Source organism: Camelus ferus, chromosome 11 (genome assembly GCF_009834535.1).
Source record: "Camelus ferus isolate YT-003-E chromosome 11, BCGSAC_Cfer_1.0, whole genome shotgun sequence".
Taxonomy (NCBI): Eukaryota; Metazoa; Chordata; class Mammalia; order Artiodactyla; family Camelidae; genus Camelus; species Camelus ferus.
In genome coordinates, this window is record NC_045706.1 from 62,246,995 (window position 1) to 62,262,641 (window position 15,647).

Genomic DNA, 15,647 nt, shown 5'->3' on the forward strand with positions numbered 1-15,647 from the left:
AAAAAAAAATAAGATCTATGTCTATTGATGTGGGAAGATGCCCTGAGTCCATTAAGTGAAAAAGAAAAATTGTAAGACACACTGTTCAAATTACGTTATTATTTGTAGCCGTATTTGTGGGGTAATACGTTAGTACACCCTTTGAAGGAATTAGAAACACCAACACCAAACTGTTCCTGAGGGCCTTGTTTGGGTGAGCAGGTGGAATTCTGAGAGAGGTTTCAGTGTTTGCTTTTATATGCCTCTGTATAGTTTAACTTTAAAAAAACATGTTTTGTGGGGGAGGGAATTTGATTTAAATAGAGATACTGGGGACTGGACCCAGGACCTTGTGCATTCTAAGCACTCACTCTACCATTGAGCTATGTCCTTCCTGCTTAGTTTGACCTTTTAAAAGCAGCAGCTAACCCTCACTTCTCAGATTCCTAGAGCGGTTGGCTCTAATGATCTTTCTTTCTGTAGGTTTTTCTTTACTCTTTATTGCTAGTCCAAACTACTGTAAGCACAAGGTGCTGTTGCTTAGGTAAGGTGTAAACCAGATGGTTGTCTGTCCTGTGTTTCATTTGAGTGGCTGTTGAGTTCTTTGAAAGTTCCTAGTCCAGTGTACCTAATATTTCTTTGTAACTAATCAAGAAATAACACACTTTTTCTATTTATTCTTTGGGAGAGAAGTGTTTTTAACCTGTGAATTTTGTGGTGGGATTTTTGACCTTTGTGTCATTTTCCACTGTGGTCTCTTTTTAAAGACAAAGTCAAATCCACTGCCAATATCTTTGATGACGAGGAAGGAGATCTGTTCAAAGAAAAAGCATCGGCTTTGCCAGAAGCCTCTGTGAATCAGACAGATGAAAATAAAGCAAGACCAGAGAAAAAGGTGAGCAGGAGGGAAGACTCAGCCTAGGAGTGGAGATTCGGGGCATCTTGCTAATTCACCTGGGACTCAGAGGGAAACAGCGTTTCCTTTCAAATGTATAGTGAACTTCAAGTGTACGGGAAGTTGAAAGGATACAGCAACACCCAAATAACTACCACCTAGATTCAGTAGTTCTTGGATTTAGCCTTTCTCAGTGGTTTTAACATCCATTGATCTTTCCCTAAACCAGATATCATGTTGAGGGCGGGGCTAAAGAATGTTTTTCTGTGTCTCATTTCGTCTATGTTTAGTAGTTGGCATTCTTAACAGAAGACCTTTCTCTTCTGCTTTTTTGGTAGCAGTATGGGATCATGGATTCTCTATTCAACATATTGCAATCCATTAACATCGTTGTCTTTCTGATGTTCAAATTGACCTGTATTTGGCCAGTGGGCTGCATCTCTGTTAGTTTTTAAGCTCTATTGACCGCTGTGCCTTCCCTTGCCGTTCTGCAGGGCTTGATCCAATCCTCTTCCTAAAGCATTTCTTGTGTCATGTCCTCCCTCTGAAAACCTGACCTTCCCTCTGCCGACCACTAGATGGCAGCACTCAGAACCCCCCAGGCTCCTGGGTTGCCCGCGTTCCTATCTTGGTTCTGCTGTCCATGTCCCATTCGTGCACTGTGTGAGGCAGACATTCTGTCCTGCTCTGACCCCCAAGATGTGCCCTTGGCTTTATCTCACTTTTCTCACGCAGTTCCTTCCGCCTGGAATGCGCTTGCTTGGGCCGTCTCCTGTGTCCAGGTCTTGTCTGTCCTGAGAAGTTTACTTTATCAAGGAACTGTTTCTTCGTTCTTTCCTAACGTGTCAACTTTTAAATTCGTTCTCATGACACTTTTCTTTTTGCATTAATTCTTAATGTGGACCTGTTACATGTGCAAGGTCCCCTGGTGCCTGCCTGGCACCTTATGCTAGCAGATGTTCAGTACATCTTCTGAATGAATGATTGAACAAACCCTCATTTCCAGGTATCTGGTTTGTTAACTCTCAATTTTTTTTTCCCTCAACAAAGGTTACCCTGCCTTCGAGCAAAAATCTCAAGCTCTTGTCAGAAACAAAGACTCAGAAAGGTTTATTTTCGGACGAGGAAGACTCTGAGGTAAGGAATTCTTTCTCTTAGTAAGTAAGTTCATGGATATGACATTGGAAACCATTTCTGAATCAGGATTTTCTCCATAGAGGTGCAAGATTTCTTATTAAGCTTTTTAGTTCTTTCTTTGAAAATAATCTTTTGAGAACACATGGTCTTTAGAAAGCAATTACATGTACAATACTTCCACTGTTGGGACTGAATCCAGTGCATCTCCTGGAAGGAAAATACTCTTTCTTCAGGATGCTCCAATTTTAGGCTATTCATTGAGTCACAGTGCAGCGAGGTGCTTGCATCAGAGCAGAAATTAGCATACTGCTTCCTTTTTCAGCGGTCTCTCTAATAGTGGGCGTAGTGGTGTAGTGATATGTATTTTGGCACAGCCTTTTATCTAGCGTGTGTGCTGGCACTGGTTTGCAAACAGCCCCAGTCTGTCATCCTTCCAGTGAATCAATGACAGGTGATCGCTCTCAGAAGTGTGACTGCTTTCTCTGACTCCCCCAGGCCTCCATCCTTTTAGAGCTAGTTTTAGGTCATGCTTTTAACGGATCGGAAACCTATCTAAGAATGTGTAATGGGCGTAATCGATCCCCTTCACAGAAAAAGATGTGGACACGGCAGAAATTTACATGTAATTTCAAGTAATTGTGACACCTGTACAAACCTTAATTGAAAAATTCTTTATTGCTAAAGAATGCCAAACATCATCTGAGCCTTCAACAAGGCACAATCATTTTGTTGGTGGAGAGTTTAAAATATTGCAGGAGTTACCAGAATATGACAGAGAAGCAAAGTGAGCAGATGCTGTTGGAAAAATGGAGCTGATAGACTTGCTTGAGACAGAGCTGCCACAGGCTTTGAAGTGGTAGAAAAAAAACACACTATCTGTGAAGCACAATAAAGTGAGGTATGTCTGAACTGCTTTTCGTAACCTCGCCTCAGTAATCAGCGTTGTCACTTCTGCCACGTTCTGTGGGTTGAGGCAGTCACGAGGGCCTGCCCAGGTTCAAGGGCAGGGGACGCAAACTGCTCTGCTTGGTGGTAGGAGTGTAAGTGAAATTGCAGACAGGTTTCAAAACCACCAGCAGAGGCTTTGTCCCCCATGCATCCTCATAGATTGTTTTTATTGGCTACTGTCCAGCTTTTTAAGCAAGGAGAGGTCCAACAATGCAGTCCAGGAAGAACTTTGGACCAAACGGATTGATTATTCACTCCTGCCTTTATATCTCAGGTGTGAAGCTAAAGCTTGCCCTGTGAAATCATTCTGGGGACATGTTTAAGGTAATAGAAAAGCCTTTTTCCCTCAACACCAAGGAAGATATTAGTCAAGAGTCTAAAACGATGTTGAAATTTGGTTTTGTTCTTTGTTTTGATTTTTTTTTTTTTAAAGCTACAGAGCTCTTTCTTTAAGTGAATTCTTGTCAACGTGTAAAGTGCAGCAGAGGCGTGGGAAGTGTGGGGCTCCCCCATGTGGCCTCTTCTACCTCAGCCGACCCATGGGACTCCTTGGGGCCCAGGCGAAGACCGCTGGGCCAGTAGAGCACTCCTCAGTTAATGAGCTCATTAGCTCTGTATTTGAGTAGACATTGATTCCATCATAAAAAATATATATATATCCAGAGAGGTCTTAGAAACTATGTTCTTGTCCCCCTTGTCTGGTTCTTGTGTACTGGAGTTTCTCTTCCCCAGGGAGGAGTTGTCCTGGGTCATGTTTCTAGTTCACACAGCTCAATTGGCAGATCTTTCTTTGCGTTATAGGCTGACATTTTATAGCATTTTGAAAATCTCTTCAGAATCTATCAGCTCTTTCTCTAGTTTGCAGCATCTGCTAGTTATAGTTCAAGTAGAATACCAAACATTTTAAGATCAAGATTGAATTTGTCTTCATTAAAAAGAAATCATATCATACTCTTAGTAAGAGGTGAGAGGGACCCCACTAAATAAAACAAATGTAGATGCAGTAATTTGGGAGCCTAGCGTCTCTTTTCATTATTAAATCTGTTTAATCTCTCTGATTTTTTGGACAGAAAAAGGGAAGTTCTTTTTTTTTTGAAGCATGAGAGGAAATTGATTGGAAAATTTCCCCTTGCCTTAAGTCATCCAGGTGGAGGTATCAAAGCCCCTGGGCTCCAGTGAGGCCACCTGGACTCCCGTGTGGGTCTGTTCCCTCTCACCTGCAGGCCTCCGTCCTGTGCACGGTGAGGACAGGCTCTAATGCGTGTGTTCCTCGAGGGCTGTGACAGCCAGCTTTCCTTTCAGACAGAGAGACCTGGACGCAGTGGAGCCATCATGTCGATCTTTAGTGTTTTACTTCTGATCCTTTAAAAAACTGGTATCTTTTGTTAACCAGAACCTTTAACCTTGATCCAACAGGATTTGTTTTCTTCTCAAAGTGCGACTAAGTCAAAAGACGCATCTGTCCTGCCCAGCAAACTCCCTGCCTCAGTCTCGCTTTTTGATGACGAAGACGAAGAGGTAAACACTGTTAACTGCAGCGCAAGACATTCCGGTTTTCCACTAGCAGAAAACCGTTACTGATGTCACTTTGTAGCCAGAGGCTCACACAGTAGAACGTGATATTAGGGAAACAGTCAAGCCCCCTAAGGCTCATGTAACAAAAAAAGTCTGGTTTTTATTTCAGTGACCCCTTTCTTAAGTTCTCTTAGCTATACAATGGGCAGGACTTCAGATTTCTTGACCCAGCTCTGCACAAGGCTTCGTAGATTTCATTAAAAACATAAATCTGCCTTTAAGAAGTACTTTTCAACCCAACGATCTATAAGAATGTCTGGGGTAAAGTAGGAGTGGATGGAGGAAGGCAGCCATGTCCTCACCTTGCTTTTCTTTCCCGCCCTGGATGAGACAGCAGAGCCGGGGAGGGAAATGACAGGGACGACAAACCGAACCTTTGCTCTTACCCAGTACCGTGCGGTGGCTGGACTCATGGGCTTTGGCCTCCGACCCCTCACGTTCATGTCGTGGTTCCACCACGTGCAAATCAGGGGCCTTGGGCAAGTAACAACCTTTCGGAGTCTCCTCTGGCTGAAGAGTTTGTCCCAGTCATTGCGACAGCTGAAACAGCTGGTGCCCCGCCCTTGGCACAGTGCGTGGCGCGGAGTGAGTGTGTAACGTTAGTGCTGTCACCGGTACCCCCAACGAGTGCCGGTTCAAGATTCTCAAGGCCTTTCCCACCTGCCCGCACTTTCCTTAAAGGCTCTCTTCCTTGAATATCCACACTCAGGACTTGTCACCTGCTATGGGATATTGTTCAGAGTGTTTTTCTATCTAACTTGGGCTCAGGCCTTTTGATAGTTTTGTTCCCCTTTCCTAAATAAAAGTACCTTAGCAGGTACTGTTGGAATGCTTGACTATACAAAAATTTACAAATGCCATTATACGAGTAAGAATCAGCTCTTAGGAGGCCAGTGACTTTATTTAGTAAACTATTACTTTGTATTATCTCTTTAAAATTAACGGGAAACACAAGACATTCCTTCCCTCTGTCCCAGGTGTGTGACTTTCGTAGAAGTAAAAAAGTGAAGAAACCTCCCTGTTTTTTCCCTTTTATCCATTGCTCTGGTTTCTGATTCATAGAAAGGTGCGGGTTTCTGGTTGCCGTGGGGGCTGTCCTGCTCTCATGCCAATTGCAGGCCTAATGAGCGTGGGGGGCCCTCCCGCAGGATGCCCAGGTGGAGCCGGGTTCCCTCCTGTTTCTGTGACCTTGTCCCCAAATTTCTCTCCCTCCTGCTCCCTCCCAGGTGTTCTGCCCTTGAATTCTGTGGTGTCTGTTTCCCTTCTGTGGATGAACACAGAGAAGATTGTGGACTGTTGTTACAGGGTTATATATAAGAGAGAAGTGAGATTTCCTGGCATTGTCATTTTTTTTTTCTTCAAAAGGTGTTGTATATATTCTGTACCTGATTAGAGTCTCATTCCCTAACCTTTCACATGAGAGAATATCTTAAGTTTTTTGTGCTGTGTGTACAAAGTTGTCATACTCAGCTGCCACTTGTTCTTCTAGGATAATCTTTTTGGGGCTACAGCTGCTAAGAAGCAGACCTCATCTCTACCAACTCAGAGCCAAGAGAAAGCAAAACCCTCTGAGCCTTCCAAAAAGAAAGCGTCTGCCTTATTGTTCAGCAGTGACGAGGAGGTGGGTTAAAATCCCCTAGGGAAGAGTAGAAGGTGTTTCAGTGGATTTAAGAGTTGGGGCTGGCCTAAACATTTCCTTTTTCTACCTAGTTTCGATCTAGTGAAATTCAGTCGCCAAAGACTATGTTCGCAAGACTCTTTCTATCCTTAAAAAAAGAGATACTTAGTATAGTATATTATCTTAGTATAGTATATTTTCAGAATGATTTGGAATTAAATAAATATGGCCCTCAAATTATAATGTTTGCTAACTCAAATGAGTTAGGCCTTACTTTACCTAGTTAAATGATCGCTGTGTTTTATTATTAAGAACTACAGCTGACATGGAAGGAGTATTTTCTGCTGGTTTAACTCCTTTTCTGTAACTCCTAACAGTGTTTCCATTTACTATCTAGATACGTATTAGTGGAGCCAGTCTTGAATACAGCTTAGCTGCTGTTCAGATTTCTTTTTTATATTTTATTTATTTATTATTGTGTCATTTTATTTTATTTTAAATTGGTGGGGGGAGGTTCCAGGTTTTATTTTATTTTTGGAGAAGGTACTGGGGATTGAACGTAGGACCTCAAGCATCCTAAACATGCACTCTACCTCTTGAGCTATACCCTCCCCCTCTTTCAGGTTTAAGTGTACAGAAAAACACTTTAAATAAAATATTGAAGCCATAAGCATAAAAAAATCTTCCCATATTATAATAATTACTCTTCTTCATTTTAACATTGTAGAAAGTTATGAGGGCATGATGTGGATAGATAAATCATACCTGGGTTCAGTTTTTTTTGTGTGTTCAGTTTTTTTTTTTATTGAAAGCAATTTAAAATGACACAACATAACTTGCTTTTTCTACTCACAGATGACTTTCTGATGGGTTTTTCCTCTTTTTGTTCCTTCCTAATACTGTTAGTGGTTTTTATCCCTGTGGGCAATGGCCAGTCATCAGTAGGAATTTTTCCTGTTACAGTGTTGTCATGGTTCAGGGGAAGTAAAAATATTAGCTGAAGCTGGGGCAGCAGCACGTGCAGAGTGAATAATAACCAGGATTCCAGAACAGTGACTCAACGTTGGCCGCTGGTTGACATCAGTTGCAGAACTGTAAAGAGAACTGATAGCGGATTCCCCTCTGGTGCTTCTGAATTCATTGGTTTGGGGTGTGGGCTGTCGGGAATTTTTTTCTAAAGCACTTTTGGGGATTCCAGTGTGTGGTGGCTGGTGAGTGTCACGGCCCTTAGGAGAACTCTTCTCAGGCTAGGATGTGTGAAGAAATCACTTGGGCATCACAAATGCAGGTTCTGGTTCAGACAGTCTGGGGTGGACCCTGAGACTGTGTAACTAAGGCTGCTGCCTGTGGACCCCACTTTGATTTGCAGAGTTCTAGACTCCAGAGACCACAGGCCCACTTGAGCACGTGCTCAGGAGCTCCTCGATTTGAAGGGGTGAGCATAGCCAGATGGGGTTTCCTTAAATGCTTCCTAAAGGCCAGATTCGGAATTTTGTAGTAAAAGAATCAGTGGCAGCTTTTATGTGTCTTGTTCACACATACACCACATAAGCATTTTATACATTTTTTTTTCCCCCAGCCTGCTTTGGGATTTTTAAATATTTTCCTCCAAAGTTGAGAATTCTTGACTTTTTTTTTTTTTTTCAATCTGCCTCTCCGCCTCATCCCCCTCTATAATTAATTTTGATCTCTAAAGTAGAGACGTTCCTTTGTCCACACAGAACAGGAGCGTAGACAGGAGAAACACTGGCCGATAGTGAGGGAGGAAAACGTGGGAATGTCTGAGGTCAAGAGCCCAACTGTCTAGATTTGAGTTCAAAGATGAGTCTTGGACGTGAGCTTTCTCCAAAAGTGAAATACAGCTTAGTTTAACGAATGTGACTTATTTTACTTCTTAGGTTTCTTTATCTAAATTGCCACTGGATTTTAACATATATTTTATATTTTAAGGACCAGTGGAATATTACCAATTCACAGACCAACTCAGCATCTGACAAGCCTAAAGAACTTCGGGACCCTGGGGCCACCCAGGACCAGGAGGTCAAGGCTGTGAAAAAGACCAGCCTCTTTGAGGAGGACGACGACGACGACGATCTGTTTGCTATTGCGAAGGACAGGTGAGACAGCCATCGTAAGAAATCATTTCATCAGCCTCTGTGCTAACAGGTGAAGGTGGTTTGCTGGGCACGATGTCATTTGTTGGGGGTGACATGCTGATTATTCATCACCTGATAATCATGCAAATGAGACGGTCTTTGATTTTTACTTGGAAGGTATTCTCTCCTGGTACTGGAAATTTTTTTTTTATTATTTTAATTAAAAATTTTTTTTCCATTTTTTATTGAATTATAGTCAGTTTACAATGTTGTGTCAGCCCCTGGTGTACAGCACAGTTCCCCAGCCATACACAAACATGCATATATTCACTCTCATATTTTTTTTCCCCATGAGCTACTACAAGATACTGAATATATTTCCCTGCAGTATACAGTATAAACTTGTTTATTTATTTTATATATACCAGTCAGTATCTGCAAATCTCTAACTCCGTTTATCCCTTCCCACCTCCCTACCTGGAAATGTTTTTCATCATGAGTTCTTACCTAATTTATTCTTCTTATATATATATTTTTAACTTTAAAATATTATTTTTCTTAGTTTGTTAGAGGTTTAAGTAGTTTGCTATCTCTTTTGTCTCCCCCCCCCCACCCCGGATACCCTAAAAAATGTAAAGTTTAGTCGAAGTTACTTAGTTTGTTGTTTGGGGAGAAATCTGTGCAGCATAGAAAACACATCCAGTTAGGGAGATCGTCATCTGCAGAGCTGTGCTGTATCACACCAGTTGCTGGTAATCCCCAGCTGATTCTAGGTGTTCCTGCACATCGATGCTTGGACTGAAGCCGGCAGTTTCTGTAGAGGGAGCATGGGCTGTTGTTGATACTGTAAAAAAATTTTTTTAAAAAGTGCATGATATTTCTGTCAACCTAAAGTGAAAACCCACACCTGTTCACAGTCACTGCAAGTTCTAACATGCATGCCACATTAGCGTTTAGAATAATTCCCTTGCATATATATATATTTTTTTTCTTTTGAGATTCTTAAAATTATTACTTTGAAATTTAACTGAATGGTATTAGCCTAAAAAGGCAATTGACTGGACCTGCAAACTCTCTGCATTGGTGTAGTTGAGCTTTAATTTTGATTTAATAGATTCAGAAGTATCTGTTTCTGTCTCTGAATATTGTGATCTCTTCAGATGTCATCATTTCTACTTTAGGCCCCATGACTTCACCCCTGGATGTATCTTGGGCCTCTGGTCAAGACTACAGGATCTGGAATCCCAATACCTGATAATAAATTCTGGTCTTGCCAGTCACTCTTTGAATAGCCTTGGACAAGTTATGTAACTTCTCTGGGTCTGAGTTTTCTCATCTGGTAAACAAAAATGATAACAGTACTTTTCTCACAGGATCATTGAGAGGATTAAATGCAATCCAAATGTGAAAAGCTTAGCACAATAGCTAGTACCTTATAAACACCTAAATGTCATTTATTATCTTTCATGTAGGGGAATTAACATTTCATTCCTTTATTGTTGTTGTTGTTGTTGTTGTTATTATTATTATTATTATTTTATCATTTTGCTCTCCTTCTTTCCTGGGACATTGTCCTTCCATTCTTGCCTGCCCAGCTTCTTTCAAGACTCAAATTAAGCCTTCTACTTTGAGAAGCCTTCCCTAACCCAGCAGATGAAGAAAATAGAGTGTAGAGCAAAAATAACTCTGTCTTTAATTTCCACCCCCCTGCTCCCTCCCCATGGCTCTACTGCACTTGAGCATTTTCTACATGGTATAGAAGTTACCTGTTTCCCCGTGCACCTGCTCCCTTTGCCCCCTACCACACATGTGTGATCACAGGTTTAGAGATCAGGAAACATGTTTCATTTGTAGGTCCCAGGACCAGCTGTACCCAGTACCTAGCTTTCAGGAGTGCTCTCTCTGCTCCAGGCTTGTTCCCTCTAGTAATTTCTGAAGTAGTCTGTAAAATTTTATGTATGGGCATTTTTCAGAGGAAATAATTCATAGCTTTCATCAGATTCTCAAAAAATGCTTTTATAGACAATAGTATGTGTAAAAGAAGATGTGGAGGAATTGGTGCCCTCGTACACTGCTGGTGGCAGTGTGAAGTGGTGCAGCCACTTGGGAGCCCAGTCTAGCCGTCCGAGAAAAAGTTAAACATGGAGATACCGTATGATTCAATTTCAGTTTTAGGTACACATGTAAGAGAAACAAAAACACATCCACCCAAAAGCTTGTATGTGAATGTTTCTCACAGTGTTACTCATAATAGCCCCAAAATGGAAACAACCCAAAAGTCCCACCAGCTGAAGGAGGCACAAAGTGTTCCATAAACATACAGTGGACTCTTACTCAGCAGTAAGAAGGAATAAAGTCCTGATGATACATGCTGCAGTATACATGAACCCTGAAACGTTTGTGTTGATTGAGAGAAGCCAGTCACAGAAGACCACGTGTTACGATTCCATTGGTGTGTAATGTCCGGAGGAGATAAATCCACAGAGACAGAAACTAGATGCGTGCTTGCCTGGGGCGGAGGGGAAGGGAGAATTTGCAGGGACCGTGAACAGGTGTGCGCTTTGACTTTAGGTGGACAGGAATGCCATGCACTTGATTATGGTGATCGTTGCACGACCCTGTGAGTACACTATGAAAGAGTAAATCTTGTGGTAGGTAAATTATAACTCAAAACCCATTCTGAAAAAAAGGAACAGAAGCTCTGTGACCCGAACAAAGTGGTGAAGCAGTGCCTTGTAAGGGGGGCCCGCAAACAGCCTAGCTCACCTGGACAGACCTGCTTTATGCTGTTTTTTCAGCGTGATGATAATGCTCCCTCTCACTCTCGGAAGTGTCCTGGTTTAGGCCAGAAACGCAATAGTTACCGTAATGTTTTTTGACGTCTGTACCTTTTAATGGATCAAGATATTCAGCCCATTATTCATGAGAAACAACCCCACTCGCTGAGCTGCATGTTTTTCTGCTGCGGCCAGATCTCCACAGGAGGCCCATTTTAGCCTGAGGTTGCCCAGGGTGTGGAATGAGGTCCGAGGTTAAGAACTCCCCGTCATTAGCTGTCATAACTGTGTCCAGAGAGCTAACCAGCTTTTCTCGAGCTTATAACTTCAGAATCTGGCATCAGATTTTTTTTTCTTATTTTTCTTTTTTTTTTTTTGGTGCATTGGTTGGTTTTGGTTTTGTTTTTTAGAAATAGTTCTGAAAATGATGCATTAAGATTTTCTTCTGCTGTAACTGCTTAATAAGGTTTTTGGTTTCTTTTGGCATCTGATGTAGTGATTTTTGGAATATTTTGTGATCATTTATCCCCTAGTAGTCATGTATTTTGCTTATAACTTGGGTAAATTTTTATCAGTATATAGCCTTAAAGGCATATTAGATATTACCTTACTGTGTCATTACAAATTGGCTCTTTGCTTTTATAATTTCTTCAAGGTATAGACTTAATTTTTAGCTGTCCTTCAGTGTAAGTATGTTCAACTGTTTGGTTGGTTGTGGTCCCTAGTCAGTCACCCTTAGATATTTTTAAGATGTAGGCAGACATTCAATGTTAAACTAGTGGCTACCCTTATATTATGCCTTGTTAACAGTTAAACTTAGAAAAAAGATCATGGTGCATAGACTTACTGGTGTATATGCTAGTTAATATTTACTGTAAGTAGATGGATATGGTAAGCAAAATACTGAAATGACTGACTAGTATTATTTTTCTCTAGCTAACATTGAATTTGGAGTTTTCATCACTTCGGTGATTCTCTAGAGTGCTGTTACCCCACGTCTGATGCTAGGCCTCCCTGTGTTTCTCCACTTTTATGATTCTGTTCCTTACAAGGTCTTAGTATTTGTCGTGGCAGATGTTAATTGACTTCTCCGTAGGGGCCAGTGTGGAATTCCTAAGAGCAGAGGTAGGTGAGGACAGGCTGGAGGAAGGTGGTGGGGGGAGCTGGGGCTAGATTTCAGCTGCGGTCGCCCATCCTGGGGTAGAGGTGGGTGAGTACTGCCGTGGTGAACAGTGACCGTGAGCTCTGCTTTCCCACGTTCTTAGAGACTGTGTATGGAGGGGGCAGCATGGGATGGGTTTCAGGTTTGAAGAGAAGGCATGGAAGGTCAGAGAGGCACTTTGGAAAGACAAGGTTAAGTGGCTGTGGCGACACCAGGCCACAAGTCCCAGCCTGAGGCAGGCCCCGGTCCTGCAACCTCTTCACAGCTGCCTTCCCGACCGCTCTGGAAATAGGCCTAGGTGCTCCCTCCTGGTTCGTCCTCTGCCACTGGGCCTGGTGAGAGAGGATGCTGCGTTTGCAGATGCTAAGTGTGCTGCGTGCCCTGGCAGAACTAACAGCTAGTGCACCTGCGGGGAGTTAGAAGTAACTGGAAAGGGATAAGATGAGGGAGGGCCTTTGGCGTCCACCCTAGAATACGGGATGGCGGCTGGTGATTTGCTGGACACAGACTGCACCTACTTCAAAGGTTTTTCTTGCCACTTTAAACCATGTAAGGTCAACAGATGACTTGGGCATTTTGGTGGCAGGTGGGTTCCTGCAGGTGTGGCCTAGAAAGAATAGACTGTTTTGAAAATCACATTTACCTTGCATTTGACTTTCCATTTGTTTGTGTAGCCAAAAGAAGACCCAGAGAGCATCACTCCTCTTTGAAGATGATGGTGACAGTGGAAGCTCCCTGTTCGGCTCCCCTCCCACATCTGTTCCTCCTGCAGCAACGGTATTCTTAACCTTTTAGGCCCAGGAAATATCCTTGAGGTGATGTTACGTGAATAGTGATACTGCCCTCCATCAGGTCCTAAAACCCAACCTTGGAGGCTGAGTCTTACAGAGAAACTTGTTTGCCTAGTTTTAGAAATACCTTCTGGTTAGCGGTATTTTACAGAGGAAGCACGTGTGCAGACTTCTACCCTGGAGAAGTGATTAGTAATCTATTGAATTTTGAAGGTTCTGGAAATAGAAAACTTCTTGGAAGGTGTAGTCATTATGATTGTTAAATAAGACAGAAGGTCAAAGGTAATGCATCTTAACCAGCTGAAGGACTGCACACTGAGCTGGTAAAATATTATCCCCTTTAGGCAACAGTGTATAAAAGATTTTTTGTTTTTAGAGTTCCTAGAATATTTTAAAGTTAAGTGCAGCTCAGTTGTAAACCTATCAAGAAAATTAATTTCAGAATGAAGATGAAGAGTCAGGGTATCTTGAGGAAGATTTAAAACCAGTAGTTTGGGTGGCATTTTCCTTGGTGTAAGGACCATCGTTCTATGAAGGGAGGCTACTTTCCACCATGCTTAAGTCTCATTTTTCACACTAATCCACTTGCATCGACATTTTATATAGTTTTTAGTGAGTCCAGCATATTCCACAAACGTTTTTTCCTTAGATCACTTTGGTCTTGCTTTACCTCTTTGGAAACTTTTGTGGGTTTCCAGTCCTTTATTTTGAGTTCAAATCATTATGTGTTTTACAGACCTCTTTCTAACAGTAACTAAAAATCTCCTTACCTTATTATTATTATTCATTCATAGTTTTTTCTATCATAGTCAGTCATGTTCTTTAGTTTCCCAAATTTGTCTTCCCAACCTGATTTAGATATTTCTTCAAAACTTACTTCCTCTTACCATCTAGTCTGATTAGTATGACAGAGTTGCAGTATTTTTCTCAAGAATTTTTGGTAGGTCACTTACCTCAAAGATGCCAGTAACTCTGGGCAAGTTACATAACCTCAGTCTCCTAATCTCTGAAACCCCCGCCTCTGCATAAGGAAAAGATGGGAGATGAGGCAAAGTGCTCGCTAACTTGTGCTGAGCACCGCTTGGTATAAAACACCGTGACTGGTGGTGGAAACAGACTGTATGATCCTTTCAAGTGAATGGACAAGTAGATGTATGATAACTTTTAATGCAAATTAGGAAGAAAGTAAAAGGAAGGGCTAGGTATAGATACAAATATTCTTTTCAAATTTTTTAAAAAAAATTTTTGGCAGGGGTAATTGGATTTATTTATTTTTAATGGAGGTACTGGGGATTGAACCCAGGACCTCGTGCATGTTAGGCAGGCACTCTACCACTGAGCTATACCCTCCCCAGCTTTCATATAAATATTCTTATCAATGAAGCAACTGACAGCCTATTCAGGAGAACAGGAAAACCTTTCCAGATGACATCTCAGCTGGGCCTTGCTTGAAAGATGAGGAGAAATTGCTTCTCCAGACAGTGAGGCTCAAGCATGGAAGGTTTACAGTAGGTTTAAGGAATAGTGAGGATTGATGAGGTGTAGATGGATGAAGGATCATAATCAGGGGTCAGCCGGTGGTCACTTTTAGCCTGTGCTGAATGCAGACAGTGAAAGTTTGGGGTGGGAGATGAAGTCATCTGGTGGGTGCTTTGTTTTGTCAAGACAGCTGTGGATGATGTCAGATAGCTGAAACGACAGGGAAGGGAGGTGGGGAGGAGGGAGGAGTACCTGTCTGGGTGGCAGATGTAGGAATTGAGCACTGGCGCACACAAGGTGTGAACAGACTTGAGACAGGTGCAGACGATAACGGTGGCGGGAACTGTCAGTGGCAGGTGCGGTGATGACTGCTGCTCCCTGTTTGTGCCCTTTTCGCCGCCCTGTCCTGTCTCTCCTGACCCCAGCCTTTTGCTAACGCTCTCACGTGCTTGGGCTTGTTCTATACATTGCCACGCTCATCAGGCACACTTTTCTTTTCTTTTCTTTTCTTTTTTTTTTGAGGATGTCATTAACTTTTCTTTTGATAGAAAAAAGAGACTGTCCCTAAAGGAACCCCTTTGCTGTTCAGTGATGAAGAAGGGAAGGAGGAGGCACAGTTCGGGGTGAAACCTGTGGCTCAGAAGCCTGAGACTGCCAAAGGGTCGGCAGAATTTGGGAGGACTCGTGTCACTGAGGAGTCCAAAACGGTAGACTTTTTTTTTTTCTTGTATATTCTGTTATTTTTGTCTCTCGCATGTTCTTGTAAAACGCATGCCCGCACACACACTTGGACATTTTTTCTGCCGCAGAAAATAAACAGCTCATTTGTTGAAAATTTCGAAAACACTGAAAACTGCAGAGGAAAATTTATGCTCCCACCATCCAGGGAAACCTTCAGCTCTGCCTTTGCCTTCCAGTCTCTCCTCCCGGTGGACGTGTGCACACGGTGATGTGTGTTTTTCCCCTTTTACGTTATTATTGTTATTTTGTGTTGATGTCTGTTTTGCCCTCCTCTGTCTCATCTCGTTTTTCTTTTTGTTTTGTTTCTGCTTTTGTTTTTTGTGGAGGAGGTAATCAGGTTTATTTATTTATCTTTTTTTTTTTTAATGGAGGTAATGGGATTGAACCCAGGACTTGGTGCATGCTAAGCATACACTCTACCCCGAGCTCTACCCTCCCCCTGTCTCATC

General features: G+C 42.2%; 1 protein-coding gene and 1 non-coding gene across 15 annotated transcripts in view; one reads left to right on the plus strand and one right to left on the minus strand.

Moving 5' to 3' along the window:
* Positions 1-15,647, plus strand: part of WASHC2A (WASH complex subunit 2A) — a 49,595-nt gene that overhangs the window by 21,892 nt on the left and 12,056 nt on the right. For 13 of the 14 annotated variants that reach the window (XM_032491699.1, XM_032491700.1, XM_032491701.1 and 10 more), the window contains 7 exons: positions 747-874; positions 1,925-2,011; positions 4,376-4,477; positions 6,024-6,155; positions 8,103-8,269; positions 12,862-12,964; positions 15,006-15,164. In XM_032491699.1, the coding sequence (XP_032347590.1) occupies positions 747-874; positions 1,925-2,011; positions 4,376-4,477; positions 6,024-6,155; positions 8,103-8,269; positions 12,862-12,964; positions 15,006-15,164 (878 nt within the window). The remainder of the gene's footprint in view (positions 1-746; positions 875-1,924; positions 2,012-4,375; positions 4,478-6,023; positions 6,156-8,102; positions 8,270-12,861; positions 12,965-15,005; positions 15,165-15,647) is intronic. The other variant, XM_032491698.1, reaches the window with a different exon arrangement.
* On the minus strand, positions 14,257-14,328 carry TRNAV-AAC. Its single transcript has one exon. It is a non-coding gene; the product is annotated as a tRNA-Val (tRNA).